Raw genomic sequence first — 22,493 nt, 5'->3', positions numbered from 1 at the left:
CATCATGGCTCAAACTCTTTGTCAGTAAACCATTTCTTTATTTAACATATAAAATTTTGGTTTAATTGTTGCAGGATTTCATTACACAAACAAGCTGAAAAAAACCTGCAGAACACATGGATCAATGCATTCAATAAAAATATAACAGGAAACAGATTTCTTAATCAAACTGCTGGAACAAAGCGAACCACTCAACACAAACACTACAGTAGAACAGTTTAGAAAGCTTAAAATGTAACAAGAGGCACATTTTCATTCATAGCTGCCTCATCAGATCTTTACAGAAGACTCCACCTGAACTCTGTGGAGCCTGATCTCAAGGGTTTCAGTCTGACGCTGAAACCAGAAGAGGATCTTTCTGTCTCTGCAGATTCACTGTGATCCAGAGATGGCAATGATTTCAGTCCTGCATCACGCTGATGTTTGCACAGAGAAGATAATTTAGTAAATGTTTTTGAACATTGGTAACAGTAAACTTCATAATCATTATGCAAATTTTTACTCTGTGAATGGTACTCATGGCCATTGACCAGTGGTTGTTGATCAATGCTCATAAGAATTTGCATATTAATGATGAAGAAATTGACCTCACAGCCCATTGTTCATTCATTGGGCCGGTTTCAGTCGTTATGCAAATGTAATGTTTACAAGATTAACGTAAAAGCAGGAATCAAGACGTAACAGTTTATTTGTAACATGGAATCGTTTCTGAGTGGAGTATGAACTGAGATTACTCAAACTCTTTCACAGATAAGATAAGATAACCTTTATTAGTCCCACACGTGGGAAATTTGTTATCTCATTACTAATACGTTGGGTATAAAAAATTACGAGAAGAAAAAGATAAGAAAGAAAGAAACTCAGAACGAGCAGAGCTGCTGTAACAGGCTGCTGCACACGGGGGGCGCCGTGATGAAGTTCTCTTTCATGTGTCTGCGTTCATGCTTAGTATGATCACATGATTGTGAAAAGGTTTTGTCACAGTGTCTGCACTTGTATGGTTTCTCTCATGTGTGGACTCGTTTATGCTTTTCAAGCTGACGTGCACTGATGAAGGATGACCCACACTGATCGCAGACATGCTTTTTAACGCCACTGTGAAGGAGTTCATATTGTTTGAAGTCCGTTGAAGTGGTGAAGCCTCTCCCGCATTCTTTACAGTAGTTCATTTTGTCTCCAGTGTGTCTACGTTGATGTATTTTCAGAGTCCTTCAGTGACTTAAAGTTTTTCCACAAAGGTCACAACAAAAGTCTTTCCCACAGCGATGACAGGGTTGAGAACTTGATCCATCTGTGTTGCTCTGCTTCTAAACAAAAACACAAAGACAGTGTAAGTCAGTCCTTCAACATTTTTATCCTGAACGTCACCTGAAATAAAGAGCGTCTCTGCCAAAGTCCAATTACATTTTACTGTTTACATTATCACACTCAGCTCAATTTAATGTGCTATAAAAACGATAAGAGTAAAAACATTAAAGTAATACTAGTTTAATGCTACAATAACAATAACACAATTCTCAAACACTATCCCTAAAAACCTGTGATTAGAGTCTGAATAATCATTCAGAGCTGCCTTTCCATGCAGTAGAATTGCTAACATGCTAACACACTTTGATGAGCAGAGTTGTTTCAAACAGTCGGGCTGACAAGATAAAAATATAAATACATACCTCACAGTAACTGCACTTGTAGAGTCTTTCTGGTGTGGATCTGTTGGTGTCGTCTCAGGCAACGTGGAGATTTAAAAGTCTTCTCACACAGGTCACATTTATAAGGTCGTTCCTCAGTGTGGGTAAACATGTGACGTCGTAACTCTGTGTTTGTAGTAAACTGTTTACCACACTGATCACAGCTGTACACATCATGTCTGGTGTGAATGCGTAGGTGAATATTTCGGTTCCCTATCCGGCTGAAAGTTTTTCCACAAATGTCACAGCTGTACGCCTTAATTCCAGAGTGGGTAACTAGATGACTCTGTAAGCTGGTACTGTGAGTAAAAGCTCTGCCACACTGATCACAGGTGTACGCTTTAACTCCACTGTGGATGAGTTGGTGTGATTTTAAGTTTGAAATGTGCGTAAAAGACTTTCCACACTCGTCACAGCTGAACGGTCTCTCTCCAGTGTGGATGAGTTGGTGTGTTTTTAAGCTTCCAGACTCGGTAAAAGACTTTCCACAGTCTCCACAGCTGAACGGTCTCTCTCCAGTGTGGATGAGTTGGTGTGTTTTTAAGCTTCCAGACTGCGTAAAAGACTTTCCACAGTCTCCACAGCTGAACGGTCTCTCTCCACTGTGGATGAGTTGGTGTGTTTTTAAGCTTCCAGACTGCGTAAAAGACTTTCCACAGTCGTCACAGCTGAACGGTCTCTCTCCGGTGTGGATGACCTGATGCATTTTTAGGGAAGCTTTCACAGTAAAATCTTTCCCAAACTCGTCGCTGTTATATTTTTTTCTTCCACTTCTTTCTTCAACAAAATTGTCGGCCTCCTGAGAGCGCTGACTTCTCGATCCACGTTGGTCCTGCAGTGACAGAGATACAAACAGAGGCAGTGATTTGTGGGATATACATTATTCTAACCGGCCTTTTAGTAGTGGTATTTTGTTACATTACACGTGTTTGTTACATTACACGTCTCCAGATTGTATGTATAGGGCTTTGGAATTGACGTCAAGCCGCGGAGCGCAGCGCCATTTTCGGGGTCTACGAATCAAAAGAGACACTGTGTTGGAACGACGTCGACAAGAATCGTGCTTAAAAGCAGCTCCATAGAAAACGGACGGTATAGAGACCGATTGCGTCCAGAGGCGAAGCAGCAGTACTTGCAGAAAATAGCGTGCTTTGGAAATGTGGACCTGTATGAAACACGGCCGTGGAGTAGAAACCCTGAAGACCAACCGCTACTGACATAGCCTCACATATTTTCGTACCTTATCTGTGCAGTCAGCGAGTACAAGTCGTCATTCAAACAAAGGTAAGTCAGCTCGAGTACTGCGTGTGAAATGCGTTTGATTTCCCCCCCAAACATTCAGATTAGTGCAGCATAAATTCATTCATGAGGGGAAATTACAGTGAGAACATGTGGAGGCTGTTAGAGGGATAACATAGTGAGTTCAGTGCATTGATGAGACATTGTCCTGAAGGATTTAGTTATTCTTTATGGTTAAAGAAATTGCAATGATTTATTCATATTTATTATAAATAATTTAAATATACATCTTGCTTCTGTGTTTGTGTCCTGTGTCACTAAAAATACATTTTATTTTAATTTTATACATTGATTAATGACCTGCAGAATCTCCTTATCATATTAAGTGATTCATAATTGTCACTTTATGCTTTCTCCATCTCTAAAGCAAATACATCCTTGCATTACATACTTTAGGTTCATTTTCTGCAGGCAGGTTTCTGACAGAAAACAGGCAGATTTACCCTATAAAATGCAGCGTTTTATAGATGGACACATAAAGAAATGAAAAATTACATGTATGTGCTAACTTTCTAAACACTGTCACATTTATGATAAAGTAGATAAAACACATTTATGTCAGCCTTGGCTCATAGTTCTTGTCTTTAAATGAACTTTGTCTGTGTGTGTTTCAGGTGCTGCACTCTCAAAGACTGCATGAACCAGCATTGCAGCCATGGGTCACTGTGAGCATCACAGGGAAGGTTGAAGCCGCCCACTGCAGCTGTATGGCCGGAGTCGCGGAGACCTGCAGCCATGTCGCTGCTCTTCTGTTTAATGTAGAAGCAACAGTGCGGATCTGTGGCACAAGGCCTGTTACAGATGAACCTGCATACTGGGTTTTGCCTGGTAATGTGACCAAGATACAGCCAGAGGTTGGCCATAAGATAGACTTCTCCTCTTCAGCTGCCCAAAAAAAGGCTCTTGATCAAAACATAAACAGACCATCCGTATTGAAAGGTAAAAGAAGCCGTCCTCAAAAAAGAAGAATCCCACCTGCTACTGTGGAGGAGTTGTCACTGCTATAATGCCATAATGTTTTATCTAGGCGTCTAGATTTATGCCATGTAAATAATTTGCATTTACTGAATATGTACTGACCACTGTTCAAAAGTTGAATAAAGAAACAAACTAAGTTTTGCCTCTTTTTTTATTATTAAAACCACTATATAGAAAATCACATCAGTTACAATGTAGAATCCATGTCATTTATAGTTTATAAAAGACAAAATGTTTACATAAAATCATGACAGTGTTTACATGATATCACCCACTACTAACATTATTTACTGTATCTTTGGGCCAGCTCTGTTCTAGGATGCCCTCTGGACCCAGTGGAGGTGGTGAGTGACAGGAGAATGGTGGCTAAGCTGTCATCCCTGTTGGACAACATCTCCCACCCCATGCATGAGACTGTGACAGCACTGAGCAGCTCCTTCAGTGGGAGACTGCGGCACCCACGGTGTGGGACGGAGAGATTTCGCAGGTCTTTCCTCCCCACTGCTGTCAGACTCCACAACAAAGACTTTTGCAGCTGATCAAACACACAAACCCACACATGTGCAATAAGACTGCTATACGTGCAATTCTTCTTCTGACGAAGTTGTGTTTTTGTATTTTCCTACTCAGTTGTATATAGTATTTGTATTTCTATTTTATTCTATTGTATATATTATTCTATTCTATTTTATTCTATTGTATATAGTATTTTATTTTATTTTATTGCATTCCAGTGTTTTCTAATTTCTGCTACATAACTTTGCACTTTTGCTGTAACAAAACAAATTTCCCACCTGTGGGACTAATAAAGGCCATCTTATCTTATCTTATCTTAAAAAAAAAAAACCCACTATTTATACAGCAAAAGACTTAAGAATATTTAACAGGAGCAAGTTTCATTTTCCCTGGTTTTACTACCACACTGTTCAACAAACGCAGCGAACCTTCACAATCTTATCCAGAAGGGTCACCTCTTCACCCTCACATGGAAGAAGTAATCTGATTGGCATGGTGGTATGTTTGAAGCAGGTCCCTTATGTAGCGCTGGAACCCAGTCACGATGTGTTTCATCCATTTCATAGGCTGGTTTGCTGCAATAATGCCAATTAATTATAAACTCTATAAAGAGAAGGTAGTTCTGGAAAATCACTCAGTAGGATGTTTGTTCTAATTTGCTATGACCTCAAATAAAACTAATAGGCTATAAAGAGTGATACGAACATATTTAGAACTTACTGGAATGAAAATGTCCGGAGCACCAACATATATTTGGAGATGGAAGAGAGCTGGATATCAGCTCGTCTCACAGCTGCTATCCAGGCTAGACGCCTTCGTTTGGTAACATCGATACACGAGCTGCCTCATGTTGCTTCCAGGTTGGGAAAGAATGAAAAGATAAACCCTTTTCAAGCTTATTCTCTTGCCGGTCGTGCGATCGAACATTGCAGCCGACCAGACAGCAAATACGAACCATGGCTGTTGTGTGTGCCTTCGCTCCCTTTTCACTTGCGCTAGACCCCCAAAATGGCGGATGGGGCCAAAATCCTTTCCACGCCCACCCCCGTGACATCACGCTCCAAAGCCCTATAGTGAGCCATTAAGACTGTACTGTTGGTACAGTTTTTATTTTTGCTGCTTTTGTCTTACACTGTCAAACAAACACAGATTTGCAGCGTTTGTATGTGTGTGCAAAAGCAAATGTGCCAGGCCTCAAAGACAATGGGTGGTTTGCACAACAAAAGCAGGATGTGAATCGAGCATATGACCTGTACAAATGTCAGCAGGGGTGATTAACACTTGAGACTTGCACCAGAAAATAAAAAAGTAATTCTAGTAGGTGTTGGTTTCAAGTGATTTCTGCAAATGTGCGCAGGGTTAGTAAATCTAGTGTTGAAGTTAGCTCGGTGCTTACCTTTAGATGAGCCCACAAACCGAGAGAAACTCCGTGATGAAGCTGGAACTCTTTCCAAACAGGAAACAGGTCAGGGAGCAGAGACCCACATGGTTCACGCTGATCTCAGCTACGATCCAGGAGACAAGGGTGTGCAGATCGATGCAGATATCGATCCAAACGTTGGTAGTGGTATATGATCGATACTTTAGTTTGTTTCTCTCCTGGAGGTTCGCTATTTACTCGCTGTGGATGAAAAAGCAGCTCTGTCTGTGTGAACACCTCTTCTTATGCGGCGACGCACTTTGCTCCGCCCCCTTCTTCCTGCCCTGCTGGGATTTGTTCCTGTGCCGTCACGTGACTCAGATGCGCTCAGAAGACGCATTTGGACTGCAGAGAGAGAGAAAGAGGAGCAACATGTGGAGATATTTTATGACTGTAAATGAAAATGCTGGAGAACAGCTGGAAGGCTGTCAAGCCACAGGGGACCACAACAAGCTGTAGAGTTCAGCTTATTTTTCACACCTCAGTTAAATGCTTTGACTGAAGTCTCACTGCACACACTCAAACTTAGTGTTTGTGTACACGTTGGTCATTATAACCTGACACTGATCAGTGCTGCTCTGACGACCACACTCACATCCATGTAATCATTTAACTGGGATGATCTGGATTTACTGCACAATGCTGAATGTGTCCTTACAGTACAGGGAATAACTCTCTCTGTGTTCCTGTAGAGAAACTCTGGGTTTGTGTGCTGACGAGCATCACTCACAGTATGATACAAAGGCTCACTCATACCTTTCCACACATGTGACAAATTCAAAAAGATGCTGAAACCTTTAGAACATCATAAACTACACATTGTTGTACTCTTTTAGGATGGAACAGCTTTCAGATTTATTTACTCTTAAAGGATAAAAGATGTTTTTAAGAATTTTGCATTCAAGAGGAGAATGTTTAAATAAGTCATGTAAATGAGAATTTCAAAGTTGGTGGCTGCAGTATATACGAATTGGTGTATCTCAAAAATAAAACTATGAAGACACTCAAAATTAATTTGGAAACTGTTTTATGCAACTTTTTTACATTTACAATTTTGAGGGATGAACCTCTGAAATTACTTTAACTAGAAATTTGTGTAAAAATACCACTATTGCAATTTATTTAGTTACTGATGACTTAATGCATACATATGAATAAAATTTGGGATATAATGGTTGTATTGATGTATAGCAAGTTAAAATACTCCCAGAAATGGCACTACAACATGTAAAAATATAAAGATAAGCTCAGGCGGACTGGGTTCTTTAGTAGGTCTAAAGGGTTAAACTGCGTCCTCACATCTGCTTCATGAATATGATGGGTTGTAGTGGGAGAAGGTGGTGTGAAATCCTCATAGCTGTGGAGTGAGGAGGGGGCTCCTGTGGGTGAAGTCTTTGATGGTGGTGATGGCTCTGTGCTGGTGGGAGTGGGGAGGTGGGGGGATGATGGACCAAAGTGTCTCTATTGTTGGGGAAGGTGGAGGTGTCAAGGCTGCTTGATGTCTCATCAAACCAGCAGTAAGAGTCGTTGAGGGTGTTGGCCAACAGCAGGTCGTCAGTGGAGTGGGGCTGTGTGCTTATATCCTTACTCTCATTTCCCTTAGCGTATCTGTAACATGCAACTTCTGTCGGTGCTGTGCTACTGGAAACTGAATTTCCATCACACTATATGTTGTGATGATCTCAGTTCAGTCATGGTGTGTTCTGCAATCCTGCTGAATTGTGTTCCAGTCCCATCGACTGTGTATGAGCGTACAAACAAGCGTGTGGCGGGGATGAATCGGAATGTCTTGAGCCTCAGCATCACATCATCATAGTGGGTGTCAAAGTAATACTCGGGCAATTCAGAGTCTGGCGAGTCTGAGAGGTCCCATGCTTGCATGTCTCCTTCTGAAAAATGAGAACAATAACAAGATAGTAGTAGCCCCTGTCTCACTCTTAGTTCAACATTCCGAAATCCCGAATAAAATAATCTCATCAACCCGTGAAAGAAACCCCAGTAGATGCGTAAAAACTAGTTCAATTAAAACTAGTGGTTTGATTAAATGAAACGCTTGTGAACAAGCTGACATTACCCATTCAGAAGAAATTCCCACTTGTGCCGTTTTTAAAATAAAATGCATGCATCGCTGCAAGCTGACATATTGTCAGAATTATAAAATTAGTGTGATTAAAACACTATTACCAACACTTTTGACTAGATGTAAATAAAAAGCATCCCCTCTTTGTTAAGGTGCACTGTGAAGCAAAACGGCTTCCACTCCGCCCGCAAAACAAAGAATTGCTTTTAAGAACACATATGTCTGTATAACTGAATGTTGAGATACACCAAAGTGATAAAAATAGTTTGGGACTCTGACCAGCAACATGCAGCAAGACCCAGACAGCGTTTTCTATCTCCCAGCTGGAGTTTTTTGTTTGTCTGTGACTGCAGAGTCAGATCTTTGTTGAGCTTCACACTTGCAGAGGTGAGTCAGTTTGCAGAGATCCCTCCCACCCTGGCTTTCATGTGCTAGATTTCTTATGTGAAACAGTAATATTTCACTGACTGCTGCTTATACCACAGGTTAATACACTCTACTGATCCCTGATGGGAGAATCATCACCTCTGCCAGCAAAGAAGCCTGGTGGATGTTTGTTTACAGTCTGATGATGCGACATCATGCTCTGTATCTTCAAAGTTTGTCTCTTGATCATCATTCATACACAGTTATGTAAAGTTTGCTCATATGTAGTAGAGCAGGGCAATATGGCCCAAAATATTTATCACGATATATATTTAAAAATATATATCGGTTACCGAGGGAGAGTTTCTGAAAAGCTGCACGATGAAGGTGTGCGACGTCTTGTGTCCAGACAAAACGCAGATTTTGGCAAATGTGAGCCAGAAGAGAAACGTATGTCAAAGTGTAACCACCATGAAACTGCCCTGGGACAAACTTGTTGGGCTTACAAGAAATCGAACGTCAGTGTTGTGTGGTGAAAAAAGTGGACTTGTTGGCAGGATGCAAGTACAGATGCAGGAAATGAGTTAGGGGGCAATTTAACCCCCCCGCCCAAAATGGAAACATGTCATGGTTTCAAGTTAACTTGCTCTACTGGTTTATCTTCTTTTCCTCTTCCCAGCTACACATCACTCTGCCTCTTTATCGTTTCTGTTCTCCATTTAGACCGAGATAACGTCAGACTGTATATTATGTATATATATATTATGTATTATGTATGTACTGTATATTATTATGTATATCAAAAAGCCCCGAAGAACATCACACCAGGTATCCTGCAGTGTGGAAAACTTGTTTTCTGACGATGTTTGCTACCCTACAATCCGTCCTGCTCTGTAGTAAAATCAGTGATATTTGACCGTCCTGTTGCTCCCATTGAAATGTATATAGCCTATTTAAAATCTAAAACTTATAATTGTCCGTAGCTACTTTTGTTACCACTGTCCTGTTTGAAATGGATACTAACGAGCTAACTGACTGAATGCCCATTAACCTTATAACTCCTGGTGTGCGTGTGTGTGTGTGTGTACAGAGAGAGTCAGGTTCATAATGGATGTTAGGAAGTTGTTTTTTTTTCTAAAGGAGCCATATTCAGGTAAAAGTGTAAAAGTGTAAAATCAAATGATCCGTCAATCAAGAATAATGTTGGATCAGTGTTTCAATATTTATATCTTTTATTAGATGTACATGTGGTTTGGTTATTTGCCTTTTGGTTGAAAGTACACGGAGACAGGACTTTGTTAGTGATCTTAATATTTTTTTCATATTAATGTCATTTTTCATCTAATTGAATACAATTTATTTGTGTATGATTGTCAGTCCAAAGAGGGAGAGAGGAAAGAGGGGAACGTGGGGAGAAAGTTAAAGGCCAGGAAGAACCAGGTAAGAAAACAGAAGGGGAACAGTGACAGGCAACAGAAACTGTTAAACTGACAAAGAGAAAAAACCTGATTTTACTCGTACAATCTGGAAGTTTTTCTCTCCCTGTGTTAAAGCTGCTTTACAGGATCTGCAAAACAAACTGGGTTGAAACATTTTTGACGCTCAACATTCCAACATAACATTATCATTGATCAATTAATAACCAATGGTAATGGGGAGATTAAAATTAATAATATTTATGTATGTGGTTCAGCCACAACTCTACTAAAACCTCAGCCAGTAATAGGTAGGCCAACTTTTGGACCGTCCAGTTGTGTGTATGACTGCCACAGTACCTACATCGCATTTGCTCACTATCAGAAAGCCAAACGGAGCCCTGGTGGAGTGATACGATAAAATAAGATAAGATAAGATAAGATAAGATAAGATAAGATAAAATAAGATAAAGCTTTGTTAATCCCTCGGGTGGGTTCCTCTGGGAAATTCGGTTTCCAAAAGCACAGCACCGACAGAAGTTACAGAGCGTGAGCAGAATATTATATATACACACATATAAATACAGAGACATATATAAATAAATTATACAAAGGGGATAAATAGAATACATAGGACTAAAAAATAAAAATAAAATACAAGTGAAAATACAAGTGAATTGCACATTTCAAGTATTGAAGTCAGGAGTGAGGAGCTGTGAAGAGAAGCAGATGCTCTGTTTATATTCTAAAAATGTTTTAAGCTTGTTTCAAAGATTCTGTACAGCAGCTTTAAATGTTTTCTAAAAGCACACACACACTTATCAGTGTTTCTCAAACTTTTTACAGTGTGAGAAAATGTCAAGCTCTCAAGTACCACGATGAAAGCATGAAACTCATAAATCTGACAACACAAAATTAGTCTTATTGAATTAGTAAAATAAGTGTCTGCAATAAAGATTTGTTCATACATTGTATACATTCTACCACACGCAAAGGTGCTTCCATTTTTATAGTTTTTATTCATATTTTGTAATATTTATTCTGTTTTGGCATATTTCTTATATATCTGTATCGTATTATACATTCACATTAAAAGTGAATCTCTGTCCATAAATTGCACTCAGTTTACTTTTTACTCACTATGAGCATCATTCATTATCCTCCCACAGTAATTAAGGTTAGCATATGTATTTTTTTATTCCAATCCATTCTTCTTTTGCAGCATTTAAATAACCTTTATTAGATTTGATGGTTTTGTTACAGACTTTTCAAAAAAGTGTTTTGCTTTTCCTTCACACATGTGGGATTAAATTTGTGTTAAATGAAGTGATGGCGATTTTCACCTTAGTGCAAAAAACTCATGTGAATTTCAAAGATGTTCTAGCATTCCCGTTGGACAGCTGTTAGCCTCTCCACGATGTCATCCATCCATACCGAGATGTTATCCAGTGTGCTCATAGAGCATGAGTGTTCACGACAGCCGTGAGCCTCTCTGAGATGTTGTCAGATGTTGTCGGTCTCAGTACTCACAGCAGCCACAAGCTTCTCCAAGATGTCATCCGTGCTGCGTAGAATGAACCCATTCTGAGAAGCCACAGCTCGCTCCATTGTTCCAATCAACATAGTGGGCAGCCTTGTGGGGGTTTGAACAGCCGTTTCCGCTTTCTTTATTCTTTAATAAGCCAGGGCTAAGCCAGTGCCGATCAGCAAGAACCCTGTAATCATGGTTCCGAAAAGGTGTCTTCAATGTCTTACAGTCAGGCTCACCCGAGCCCAGGCTTCTCATTGAGAAGAGGGTGTCAATTGCATTCAGGGGCCAGTTGATCAAATCCATAATTCGTCTTTTAGGTTTTAGAGAACAGACTGTGAGAGAGTGTTCCAGGGAAAAAGTGAGAAGATACACGAGACTAGACAAGGACACAAGACGCTAAGCAGGGAAGATAAGGGAAGGGGGAGGAGAAAAGTGTGACTGCCTTCGCCAAGAGAAAAAAAAAACATTTGGAAGCTTTCACTTAAATAAATGAGGGGAAAGTCATACCTTAATGTTCAGTGGTGACGACAACATAAAAACTGTTTTTATTAAATCAATATTTAAAACTGATTAAAACAAACAAACAAAAAAAAGCTTAAATCTTATGGATGTATCTAAAATTTTATTGTGATAATGAGGAAACATGACTACCAACACACAGTATTCCCCTGCAGGTTTATATTCAGCTTTCTTGGAATGCCATGTCTCCTCATTATCTAACGTGTCAGTTTAAAGGGACTCAACTCTGCCTGTGTCAGCATTTCTTTCAGCTCTTCTTTCACAAATTCCTCCATCAGTGAATCAGCTCTCACACACATAAAGTTTCACAGGTTAGAGAAAATGATCCAAATACTGTCATAAAACAACACTGACATGAAGGGCTCATCAATCAGGTACATGAATGAAATTCAACATATAGATAATATAGGAAGAAAACCCAGTTAGATACTTTTCACCTTAAGGTTGTTCAGTGTTTAAACAGCTGGAGCTGAAACATGAACTAAATGTTAAATAAAACTAAAATAAGTACAAAACACTGTGAACATCCTTTGATTCATTAGAACTACGACTGACCGTCACTTACAAATGAAACAGATGATGAAAGCTTATTTTTTCTTATAGTCTATATGTGAATGAAGTTTGATTAATGGTCATCATCATAAAGTTCACAGAGCTCTGGGAGATGCACGGATTGTTTCCATGGCAACCAAAGGTGACGTCACTTCCAAAGGTTCCAAAAGTGAAAAGTAGAATAAACACCAACTATTTAATGCACCACACATCACAGCTAGCTACATCCAACTTTTTCATCCAGACTAAAAAAGTACACACAGATAAAAAACTAAATACAACAACAAAAACAACATGACAAAAATATTAAATGAAGGAAGAAACATTGAAAAATATTACAAAATTAGCTACAAACCGGATTCCAAAACAGTTGGGACACTAAACAAATTGTGAATAAAAACTGAATGCAATGATGTGGAGATGGCAAATGTCAATATTCCATTCAGAATAGAACGTAGGTGACAGATCAAAAGTTTAATCCGAGAAAATGTATCATTTTAAAGGAAAAATATGTTGATTCAAAATTTCACGGTGTCAACAAATCCCAAAAAAGTTGGGACAAGCAGCAATAAGAGCCTGGAAAAAGTAAATTTGGGCATAACGAAGAGCTGGAAGACCAATTAACACTAATTAGGTTAATTGGCAACATGATTGGGTATAAAAAGAGCTTCTCAGAGTGGCAGTGTCTCTCAGAAGCCAAGATGGGTAGAGTATCACCAATTCCCACAATGTTTGCACAGAAAGATAGTGGAGCAATATCAGAAAGGTGTTACCCAGCGAAAAATTGCAAAGACTTTGCAGTTATCTGTCATGGTCCTGGGTCGGTGACCCAGTGTTTTTAGTTTCTTGTGTCTGAGTTATTTGTATTATGATCTTAGTTCCATTTGTTCCCCCAGCTTATTCTTTAGTCCAGTATCTTAGGTTGGCTTTCTTGTATTCTCTTTAGTTCTCTGAGTATTTAGTAGCTGCCCTCTGTGTCTCTTTGTTGTTGTTCTTTGTGTTTCTTAGTTGCTCTGTCTCCCCTAGTCTAGTTCGTGTCTATGCTACTTCCTGTTTTACTTTGAAGGTTCATGTCTCTTGTGAGTGTATTCTACTTTGCTCCCTCGTCTCGTCAGTTCTGATTTCTCCCAGCTGTGCTCCCCTTCTGTGTCTCATTCCCCTCGTTACTTCCCAGTGTATTTTAGCCCTGTGTTTCCCTGTGTCAGTGTCGCGTTCTCCCTCATACTGTGTGGATCTCTCTGTGAGTTTAGTTTGTGATTTTCCAGTTTAGTTTAGGTTACTTTTGTATGCTTTTTCCCAGCCAGCAAATAAAGCTGTGGTTTTGAGTTCATCCTTTGTGTCTACGAGTTTGCGTTTGGGTCCTCTCCCTGCCTGCCACACAGCCGAAACATGACATTATCATCATCAACTGTGCATAACATCATCCGAAGATTCAGAGAATCTGGAACAATCTCTGTGCATAAGGGTCAAGGGCGTAAACCCATACTGGACGCCCGTGATCTCCGGGCCCTTAAACGACACTGCACCACAAACAGGAATGCTACTGTAAAGAAAATCACAAAATGGGCTCAGGGCTACTTCCAGAAACCATTGTCAGTGAACACAATCCACCGTGCCATCCGCCGTTGCCAGCTGAAACTCTACAGTGCAAAGAAGAAGCCATTTCTAAGCAAGATCCACAAGCTCAGGTGTTTTCACTGGGCCAGGGATCATGTCAAATGGAGTGTGGCAAAATGGAAGACTGTTCTGTGGTCAGACGAGTCACGATTCAAAGTTCTTTTTGGAAATGTGGGACACCATGTCATCCGGACCAAAGAGGAAAAGGACAACACAAGTTGTTATCAATGCTCAGTTCAGAAGCCTGCGTCTCTGATGGTATGGGGTTGCATGTGTGCGTGTGGCATGGGCAGCTTGCATGTCTGGAAAGGCACCATCAATGCACAAAAATATATTCAGGTTCTAGAACAACATACGCTCCCATCCAGATGTCATCTCTTGCCGGGAAGACCCTGCATTTTTCAACAAGATAATGCCAGACCACATTCTGCATCAATCACAACATCATGGCTGCGTAGGAGAAGGATCTGGGTACTGAAATGGCCAGTCTGCAGTCCAGATCTTTCCCCTATAGAGAACATTTGGCGCATCATGAAGAGGAAGGTGCGACAAAGAAGGCCCAAGACGATTGAACAGTTAGAGGCCTGTATTAGACACGAATGGGAGAGCATTCCTATTGCTAAACTTGAGAAACTGGTCTCCTCGGTCCCCAGACGTCTGTTGAGTGTTGTAAGAAGAAGGGGAGATGCCACACAGTGGTGAAAATGGCCTTGTCCCAACTTTTTTGGGATTTGTTGACACCATGACATTTTGAATCACCATATTTTTCCCTTCAGATGATAAATTTTCTCAGTTTCAACTTTTGTTTTGTGATTTATGTTCTATTCTGAATAAAATGTTGACATTTGCCATCTCCACATCATTTTATTCAGTTTTTATTCACAATTTGTTTAGTGTCCCAACTTTTTAGGAATCCGGTTTGTACATTTACAATTCATAATGTCAGGATATCACACATACTTACTAGTGTCTTAAAGAAATATCCACACGCCACAACCAAGAGGGGGGTCGTACCCTGTACATATGGATTATATTATGCTGTGTAGAGATAGTCTCGATATGCTAGAGAACTTTAATATTTAATGTGCTAAACGAGGCCTGGTAAGTCTGACATGCAGCTCTATGGTTTGTTGCACCTTCTTTGAGGATTGCATGGTCTGAATTTGGGGAAAGTGGCAGCCGTCATTTCTTGTGAATAATTTCTCACTGTAAGTAACTAATGTGTATTTATATAGTGCTTTTGTTTTTCTGCCACTGTAAATAAGAATGCATTCTTTCCTTGATTAGATAAAGGTTACTCTGACTCACTGCTCCACCTTGTGGCTGAAATTGCTATTACATAGAAGTGCAGCTAAGCCCCAGGTCCAACTTCAATTTTTTTTATTTAATTTGTTCGTCTTTTGATAATTAAACTCTAATTACTTATGTCTGTAGTTGTAGATGGTTGGTGGTTATTAAACACAAGAAGTACTGCACTGACTTGAACATCCTGTCAGTGTTTTAAATATAAGATTACATTCAAATGTTCATTAGTCAGCTGTGAGCGAGTTCCCATTCATCTTTAAATGCCAGATTTTCACTTCAGGAAGCACACAGCCCCACTCCACTGTTGGCCAACGCCCTCAACGGTTTGATGAGACATCGGCTGTATCCCAATTCAGGGTCTGCAGCCTTAAAGGCTGCATTTTAAGGCCGATTACGTCACAGCGGCGCGCCGAAGGCTGTCCCAATTCAAAGGCTGCTCGAAATGCGGCCCTGAAATGCGGCCTTCATTTCCCTGAATTTTAAGGCTGTGGTGATGTAGACTTCGCGGCCCAACATATCCCACAATTCATAGCGCGGCAGTCACTGTGGATAATTTTGCTGCAGACGGCAGAAGCGGAGCGGCCGAAGAGTAAGTACTGAATATGATGTCACTTTTTTATGTGCAAATATTTAATAATGAAGAACATTAAAACATTACTGTTGGCCACATGTCGGCAAAGTTATGTGACATTAGCGATGTTTGTACTTTCAGCGTTTACTTGCTTTTAAAGCCTTTAAAATATAATAATACAATAGCTGACCTTAATCTGACAGAGAATGTGATGATTTTATGGATAATTAAAGTCAGTCATATATCCACAAACACAACAAGCTGAAAGTCAGTGATGCTGCTCGGTTTGCAGTCCTGAATATCACGGCACAAGCAGGATTCACTGCACTGTTAATGTTAGCTATGTTATATTGCTGCCTCTGTTCGGTGGTGTCGAGCCAAACGGACTTTAACGTGTGTTTGAACGAGCTGACGGTTCACTCGTTAAGCTGAAAGAAAGATGCTTTAATCACAGGAGTCACACATGTGTCCACTGGACCATCTGGAACTCTTCTTGTTTAGCACTCGTAATAACACAAACACTAAATCCTCCTTCTCTTGTGCTGTTTTGTAGCAGTGTATACACCTGAGACTGTCACCTGTCTGTCTGTCCTGCACTCTCTCTCTGTTCCTTTCTCTCTGATTGTGGAATAAAAGTATGAACATGTATTTATAAGTTACACTTGTGTTTGAATCCTGCAGCTTATCACACATTTGATTTCCATGTGTGACGACTGCAAGTGTCCAGAGTGAGGACAGACTGTGGGACCCACTGCTGCACATCATCTGTGAGGCTTTGCACCCCTGATGATCCACCAGGACAAACTCAGCAGTGTGTGAGGAAGAGGAGGAGGAAGAGCCAGCAGCAGCTGACAGATGGAGAGAATAGACAGACTGTTCCCTGTTTGTGAAGGACTGCTAGGAAAGTTTAACATAACTAATTGTCTGTCCTGAATCAGTCTTATTAGGTAATGTTCAAATAATGTTATCATCCCAGTGTTTTCAGTGTGGGAGAAAGTACTCAGGGACTTCAAGTTACACACTATGAAAAGCAGAAACAAGTTTAATATTCAGAAACCTAAAGTGTGTATCAGCAGCAGAATGGAGCTAAAAATAAATGTTTGTTTCAGTTCTATGAAGCTTTGAGTATTTTGGATTAGTAGCACTGCTGTGTTTGTTGCATCATATTGCTGTAATTGTTTATATGCTTTATATATTCTGAGGTAAGTTGATCTATAGTGTTACATCATATTCTATAAGGATGTTATGTGTTTGTTTACTTTCTGCCCAGTTTGACCCATTTAGCAGAAGTCAGCCTGTTTAAGGCTCTGATATCTATTCTGTATGACTTAAAGCAGTTATGACATGGTCTGATTTTCTCACCCAATAAAGGAATATTTAATATATCTGTCTACTCTTCATTCTATCAGACACAGTTATCACAGCTTGTACATTTTCTTTTTACACATATATGTAAGCATTGAGTGAAATTTAATAATGCCAACATATCAAACGGACAATATTTGTCTCTTATATATGATACATCTGTATATACACTGTCAAAGATACTTGTCTTTGATTGAAGGTTTAAGGTGATAGGAAATATAAATAACTGCAACTTGAATCTTTACTGAAGCTCAGTGTTAGACACAGAGTTCACTCACATGAATTTCACTCACATGTGCTGTACCAGTGTACCTGCACATGTGATGTGACAATAGAAGTGATTTGATTTGAGAGTTCAAACTCACTGCTGTAATAACTTATGATGATTAATATAATAACTACAATATTGGCCATATCATATTTACACTGACTTTAGTCTCATGAACAACATGAGCTAATTGTTATTTACTAGCTAATCTTATATGACTGTTCAGTACAGATATGAAGGCCAACAATCATGTTTTACAGTCCTGTGGTCTCAGCTTCAGATACTTATTAAATCACACAAAGCTCGTGTAGAAACAAACACACGAACAAAATATGTTCTCCTTCATTTCTGTCAAACAAAGCTGTATGAAACCTTTCCAGCGATTGGTGTTATGGTTGCTAGGCAACCTGGGCAGCGCGATGGAGGCTAGACCGTCCCATTTCACAAGCCTCGCACTTCCGGCCTTAGCGGTCTTTGAGTACGCGGCCCTTGAGGATCGTTGAGGCTGCGTACTTTAAGGCTGCAGACCCTGAATTGGGATACAGCCATCAAGCAGCTTTCACAACTCAATAGAGACTTCTCCAACAATAGAGTAATGGTAAACGGACTGATTCTTATATAGCGCTTTTCTACTCTCCCGGAGTGCTCAAAGCACTTGTATACAACACACCACATTCACCCACTCACACCCATTCTCACAAGCAATACCTCTATACTGAGTGCACTCACTACACTCACACACACATTCATACTCTGATGGATGCATCGGAGAGCAACTTGGGGTTAGACAGACACAAGACACTTGGCATGCAGACTGGAGGGATCGAACCTCCAACCTTGCGATCAGTAGGTGACCTGCTCTACCTCCTGAGCTACAGCCACCCCCAGCTACAGCAACCCAATCCCCCCACCTTCCCCACTCCCCCCACAACAAAGCAATTAATGCTATGAAAGACTTCACCCACAGGAGCAACCTCCTTACTTCACACCTATGAGGATTTCACAAAACCTTCTCCCACTACAACCTTTCATATTCATGAAGCAGATGTGAGGAAGCAGTTTAACCCTTTAGAAATACTGAAGAACCAAGTCAATTCAATTCACTTCAATTGTATCTATATGGCGCCAAATCACAAGAAAAGTAGCCTCAAGGCGCTTTATATTGTACAGTAGCTACAGAGAAAAACCCAACAATCATATGACCCCCTATGAGCAAGCACTTTGCCGACAGTTTGGAGGAAAAATTCCCTTTTAACAGGAAGAAACCTCCGGCAGAACCAGGCTCAGGGAGGGGCGGGGCCATCTGCTGCGACCGGTTGGGGTGAGAGAAGGAAAACAGGATAAAGACATGATTTGGAAGAGAGACAGAGATTAATAACAGATATGATTCGATGCAGAGAGGTCTGTTAACACATAGTGAGTGAGAAAGGTGACTGGAAAGGAAAAACTCCTCGTGTGTCATAGTGGTCTGATCAGACAATATATTTACCCTTCTGTGCCATTTCATGTTTAGGTCAGTTATGTTTGTTTAGGTCAGTTATATTTCTTTGTGCAGTCATTTGGTTTGTTAAGTTTGCAGTTCTTTGCCTGAGTTCAGTTTTGTTTCTTTGACATTTTTTATGAGCTTAACATTAATTACTTTTGTAAATATAATATTTGGGTTAAATGAATGAAAACTCTGTTTTTTCTAATAATTCTTGTGACTCCTGCTTTTTCAACTTGGTTCATCACACAGCCCTAAATATTTGTTTAATATCCTGGTCAAACATTACTCCAAGGTGTTACTGGAGGCCAAGGTAATGCCATCCAGAGCAAGTATCTGGTTAGATACCATATTTCTAGGTATTTTAGGGCCAAGTATAATCAGCAGCATAAAGTTAGTTGTCACCCAGGTCTTTATATCAAGCTCTGCTGTGTTCAAGCTATTAATCACTGCGTGCAGGAGAGCCAAAACACACATCAAACATTAAAGTTCAGTTATGCCAGCTTTAACCTTGGGATGCCTCAGCTTCTCTCAACTCTCTGCATCAGGAAGCTCCTGCCACTGGTCACCCTGGGAGTTTCGTCCTTCTACACCCTAACAGTTAGCAGATAACGTAGTGAAGCATCGCCAAGGAGTTTTCACAAGGTCATGCTGACACAACATTTGACTCTGACTTTAAACACTGGTCACTTCAGGTGTTGCTCTGATATACAGGAAATGACATCACGGCTCAAACTCTTTGTCAGTAAACCATTTCTTTATTTAACATATAAAATTTTGGTTTAATTGTTGCAGGATTTCATTACACAAACAAGCTGAAAAAAACCTGCAGAACACATGGATCAATGCATTCAATAAAAATATAACAGGAAACAGATTTCTTAATCAAACTGCTGGAACAAAGCGAACCACTCAACACAAACACTACAGTAGAACAGTTTAGAAAGCTTAAAATGTAACAAGAGGCACATTTTCATTCAGAGCTGCCTCATCAGATCTTTACAGAAGACTCCACCTGAACTCTGTGGAGCCTGATCTCAAGGGTTTAAGTCTGACCCTGAAACCAGAAGAGGATCTTTCTGTCTCTGCAGATTCACTGTGATCCAGAGATGGCAATGATTTCAGTCCTGCATCACGCTGATGTTTGCACAGAGAAGATAATTTAGTAAATGTTTTTGAACATTGGTAACAGTAAACTTCATAATCATTATGCAAATTTTTACTCTGTGAATGGTACTCATGGCCATTGACCAGTGGTTGTTGATCAATGCTCATAAGAATTTGCATATTAATGATGAAGAAATTGACCTCACAGCCCATTGTTCATTCATTGGGCCGGTTTCAGTCGTTATGCAAATATACTGTTTACAAGATTAACGTAAAAGCGGGAATCAAGACGTAACAGTTTATTTGTAACATGGAATCGTTTCTGAGTGGAGTATGAACTGAGATTACTCAAACTCTTTCACAGATAAGATAAGATAACCTTTATTAGTCCCACACGTGGGAAATTTGTTATCTAATTACTAATACGTTAGTTATAAAAAATTACGAGAAGAAAAAGACAAGAAAGAAAGAAACTCAGACCGAGCAGAGCTGCTGTAACAGGCTGCCGCACACGGGGGGCGCCGTGATGAAGTTCTCTTTCATGTGTCTGCGCTCATGCTTAGTATGATCACATGATTGTGAAAAGGTTTTGTCACAGTGTCTGCACTTGTATGGTTTCTCTCATGTGTGGACTCGTTTATGCTTTTCAAGCTGACGTGCACTGATGAAGGATGACCCACACTGATCGCAGACATGCTTTTTAACGCCACTGTGAAGGAGTTCATATTGTTTGAAGTCCTTTGAAATGGTGAAGCCTCTCCCGCATTCTTTACAGTAGTTCATTTTGTCTCCAGTGTGTCTACGTTGATGTATTTTCAGAGTCCTTCAATGACTTAAAGTTTTTCCACAAAGGTCACAACAAAAGTCTTTCCCACAGCGATGACAGGGTTGAGAACTTGATCCATCTGTGTCGCTCTGCTTCTAAACAAAAACACAAAGACAGTGTAAGTCAGTCCTTCAACATTTTTATCCTGAACGTCACCTGAAATAAAGAGCATCTCTGCCAAAGTCCAATTACATTTTACTGTTTACATTATCACACTCAGCTCAATTTAATGTGCTATAAAAACGATAAGAGTAAAAACATTAAAGTAATACTAGTTTAATGCTACAATAACAATAACACAATTCTCAAACAGTATCCCTAAAAACCTGTGATTAGAGTCTGAATAATCATTCAGAGCTGCCTTTCCATGCAGTAGAATTGCTAACATGCTAACACACTTTGATGAGCAGAGTTGTTTCAAACAGTCGGGCTGACAAGATAAAAATATAAATACATACCTCACAGTAACTGCACTTGTAGAGTCTTTCTGGTGTGGATCTGTTGGTGTGCTTTCAGGTAACGTGGAGATTTAAAAGTCTTCTCACACAGGTCACATTTATAAGGTCGTTCCTCAGTGTGGGTAAACATGTGACGCCGTAACTCTGTGTTTGTAGTAAACTGTTTACCACACTGATCACAGCTGTACACATCATGTCTGGTGTGAATGCGTAGGTGAATATTTCGGCTCCCTATCCGGCTGAAAGTTTTTCCACAAATGTCACAGCTGTACGCCTTAATTCCAGAGTGGGTAACAAGATGACTCTGTAAGCTCTTACTGTGAGTAAAAGCTCTGCCACACTGATCACAGGTGTACGCTTTAACTCCACTGTGGAGGAGTTGGTGTGATTTTAAGTTTCCAGACTCGGTAAAAGACTTTCCACATTTGTCACAGCTGAACGGTCTCTCTCCAGTGTGGATTAGTTGGTGTGTTTTTAAGTGTCCAGACGTGGTAAAAGATTTTCCACAGTCTCCACAGCTGAACGGTCTCTCTCCACTGTGGATTAATTGGTGTGCTTTTAAGCTTCCAGACTGGGTAAAAGACTTTCCACAGTCTCCACAGCTGAACGGTCTCTCTCCAGTGTGGATTAGTTGGTGTGTTTTTAAGTATCTAGAATGCGTAAAAGACTTTCCACAGTCTCCACAGCTGAACGGTCTCTCTCCAGTGTGGATTAGTTGGTGTGTTTTTAAGCTTCCAGAGTGGATAAAAGACTTTCCACAGTCTCCACAGCTGAACGGTCTCTCTCCACTGTGGATGAGTTTGTGTGTTTTTAAGCTTCCAGACTCAGTAAAAGACTTTCCACAGTCTCCACAGCTGAATGGTCTCTCTCCGGTGTGGATGAGTTGGTGTGTTTTTAAGCTTCCAGAGTGAGTAAAAGACTTTCCACACTCATCACAGCTGAACGGTCTCTCTCCACTGTGGATGAGTTTGTGTGTTTTCAAGTTTCCAGACTGCGTAAAAGACTTTCCACACTCGTCACAGCTGAACGGTCTCTCTCCAGTGTGGATGAGTTGGTGTGTTTTTAAGCTTCCAGACCTGGCAAAAGACTCTCCACAGTCTCCACAGCTGAACGGTCTCTCTCCAGTGTG

The 22,493-nt window shown here is 40.2% G+C and overlaps 2 protein-coding genes across 2 annotated transcripts in view; both read right to left on the bottom strand.

Annotated features, from left to right (window-relative positions):
* Positions 1–22,493, bottom strand: part of LOC134624238 (gastrula zinc finger protein XlCGF57.1-like) — a 120,833-nt gene that overhangs the window by 22,716 nt on the left and 75,624 nt on the right. The gene's annotated exons all lie outside the window — the stretch shown is intronic.
* LOC134624246 (gastrula zinc finger protein XlCGF26.1-like) overlaps positions 21,237–22,493 on the bottom strand; it is a gene marked incomplete at its 5' end in the record, with an annotated part of 6,662 nt that continues 5,405 nt past the window's right edge. The window contains one exon of the mRNA XM_063469209.1: positions 21,237–22,493. This exon is cut by the window's right edge and continues 225 nt beyond it. Coding sequence (XP_063325279.1) covers positions 21,366–22,493 — 1,128 coding nt within the window.

This window comes from Pelmatolapia mariae, linkage group LG3_W (assembly GCF_036321145.2).
Source record: "Pelmatolapia mariae isolate MD_Pm_ZW linkage group LG3_W, Pm_UMD_F_2, whole genome shotgun sequence".
NCBI classification, from domain to species: domain Eukaryota; kingdom Metazoa; phylum Chordata; class Actinopteri; order Cichliformes; family Cichlidae; genus Pelmatolapia; species Pelmatolapia mariae.
This window is presented reverse-complemented; position numbering and strand designations above follow the sequence as displayed.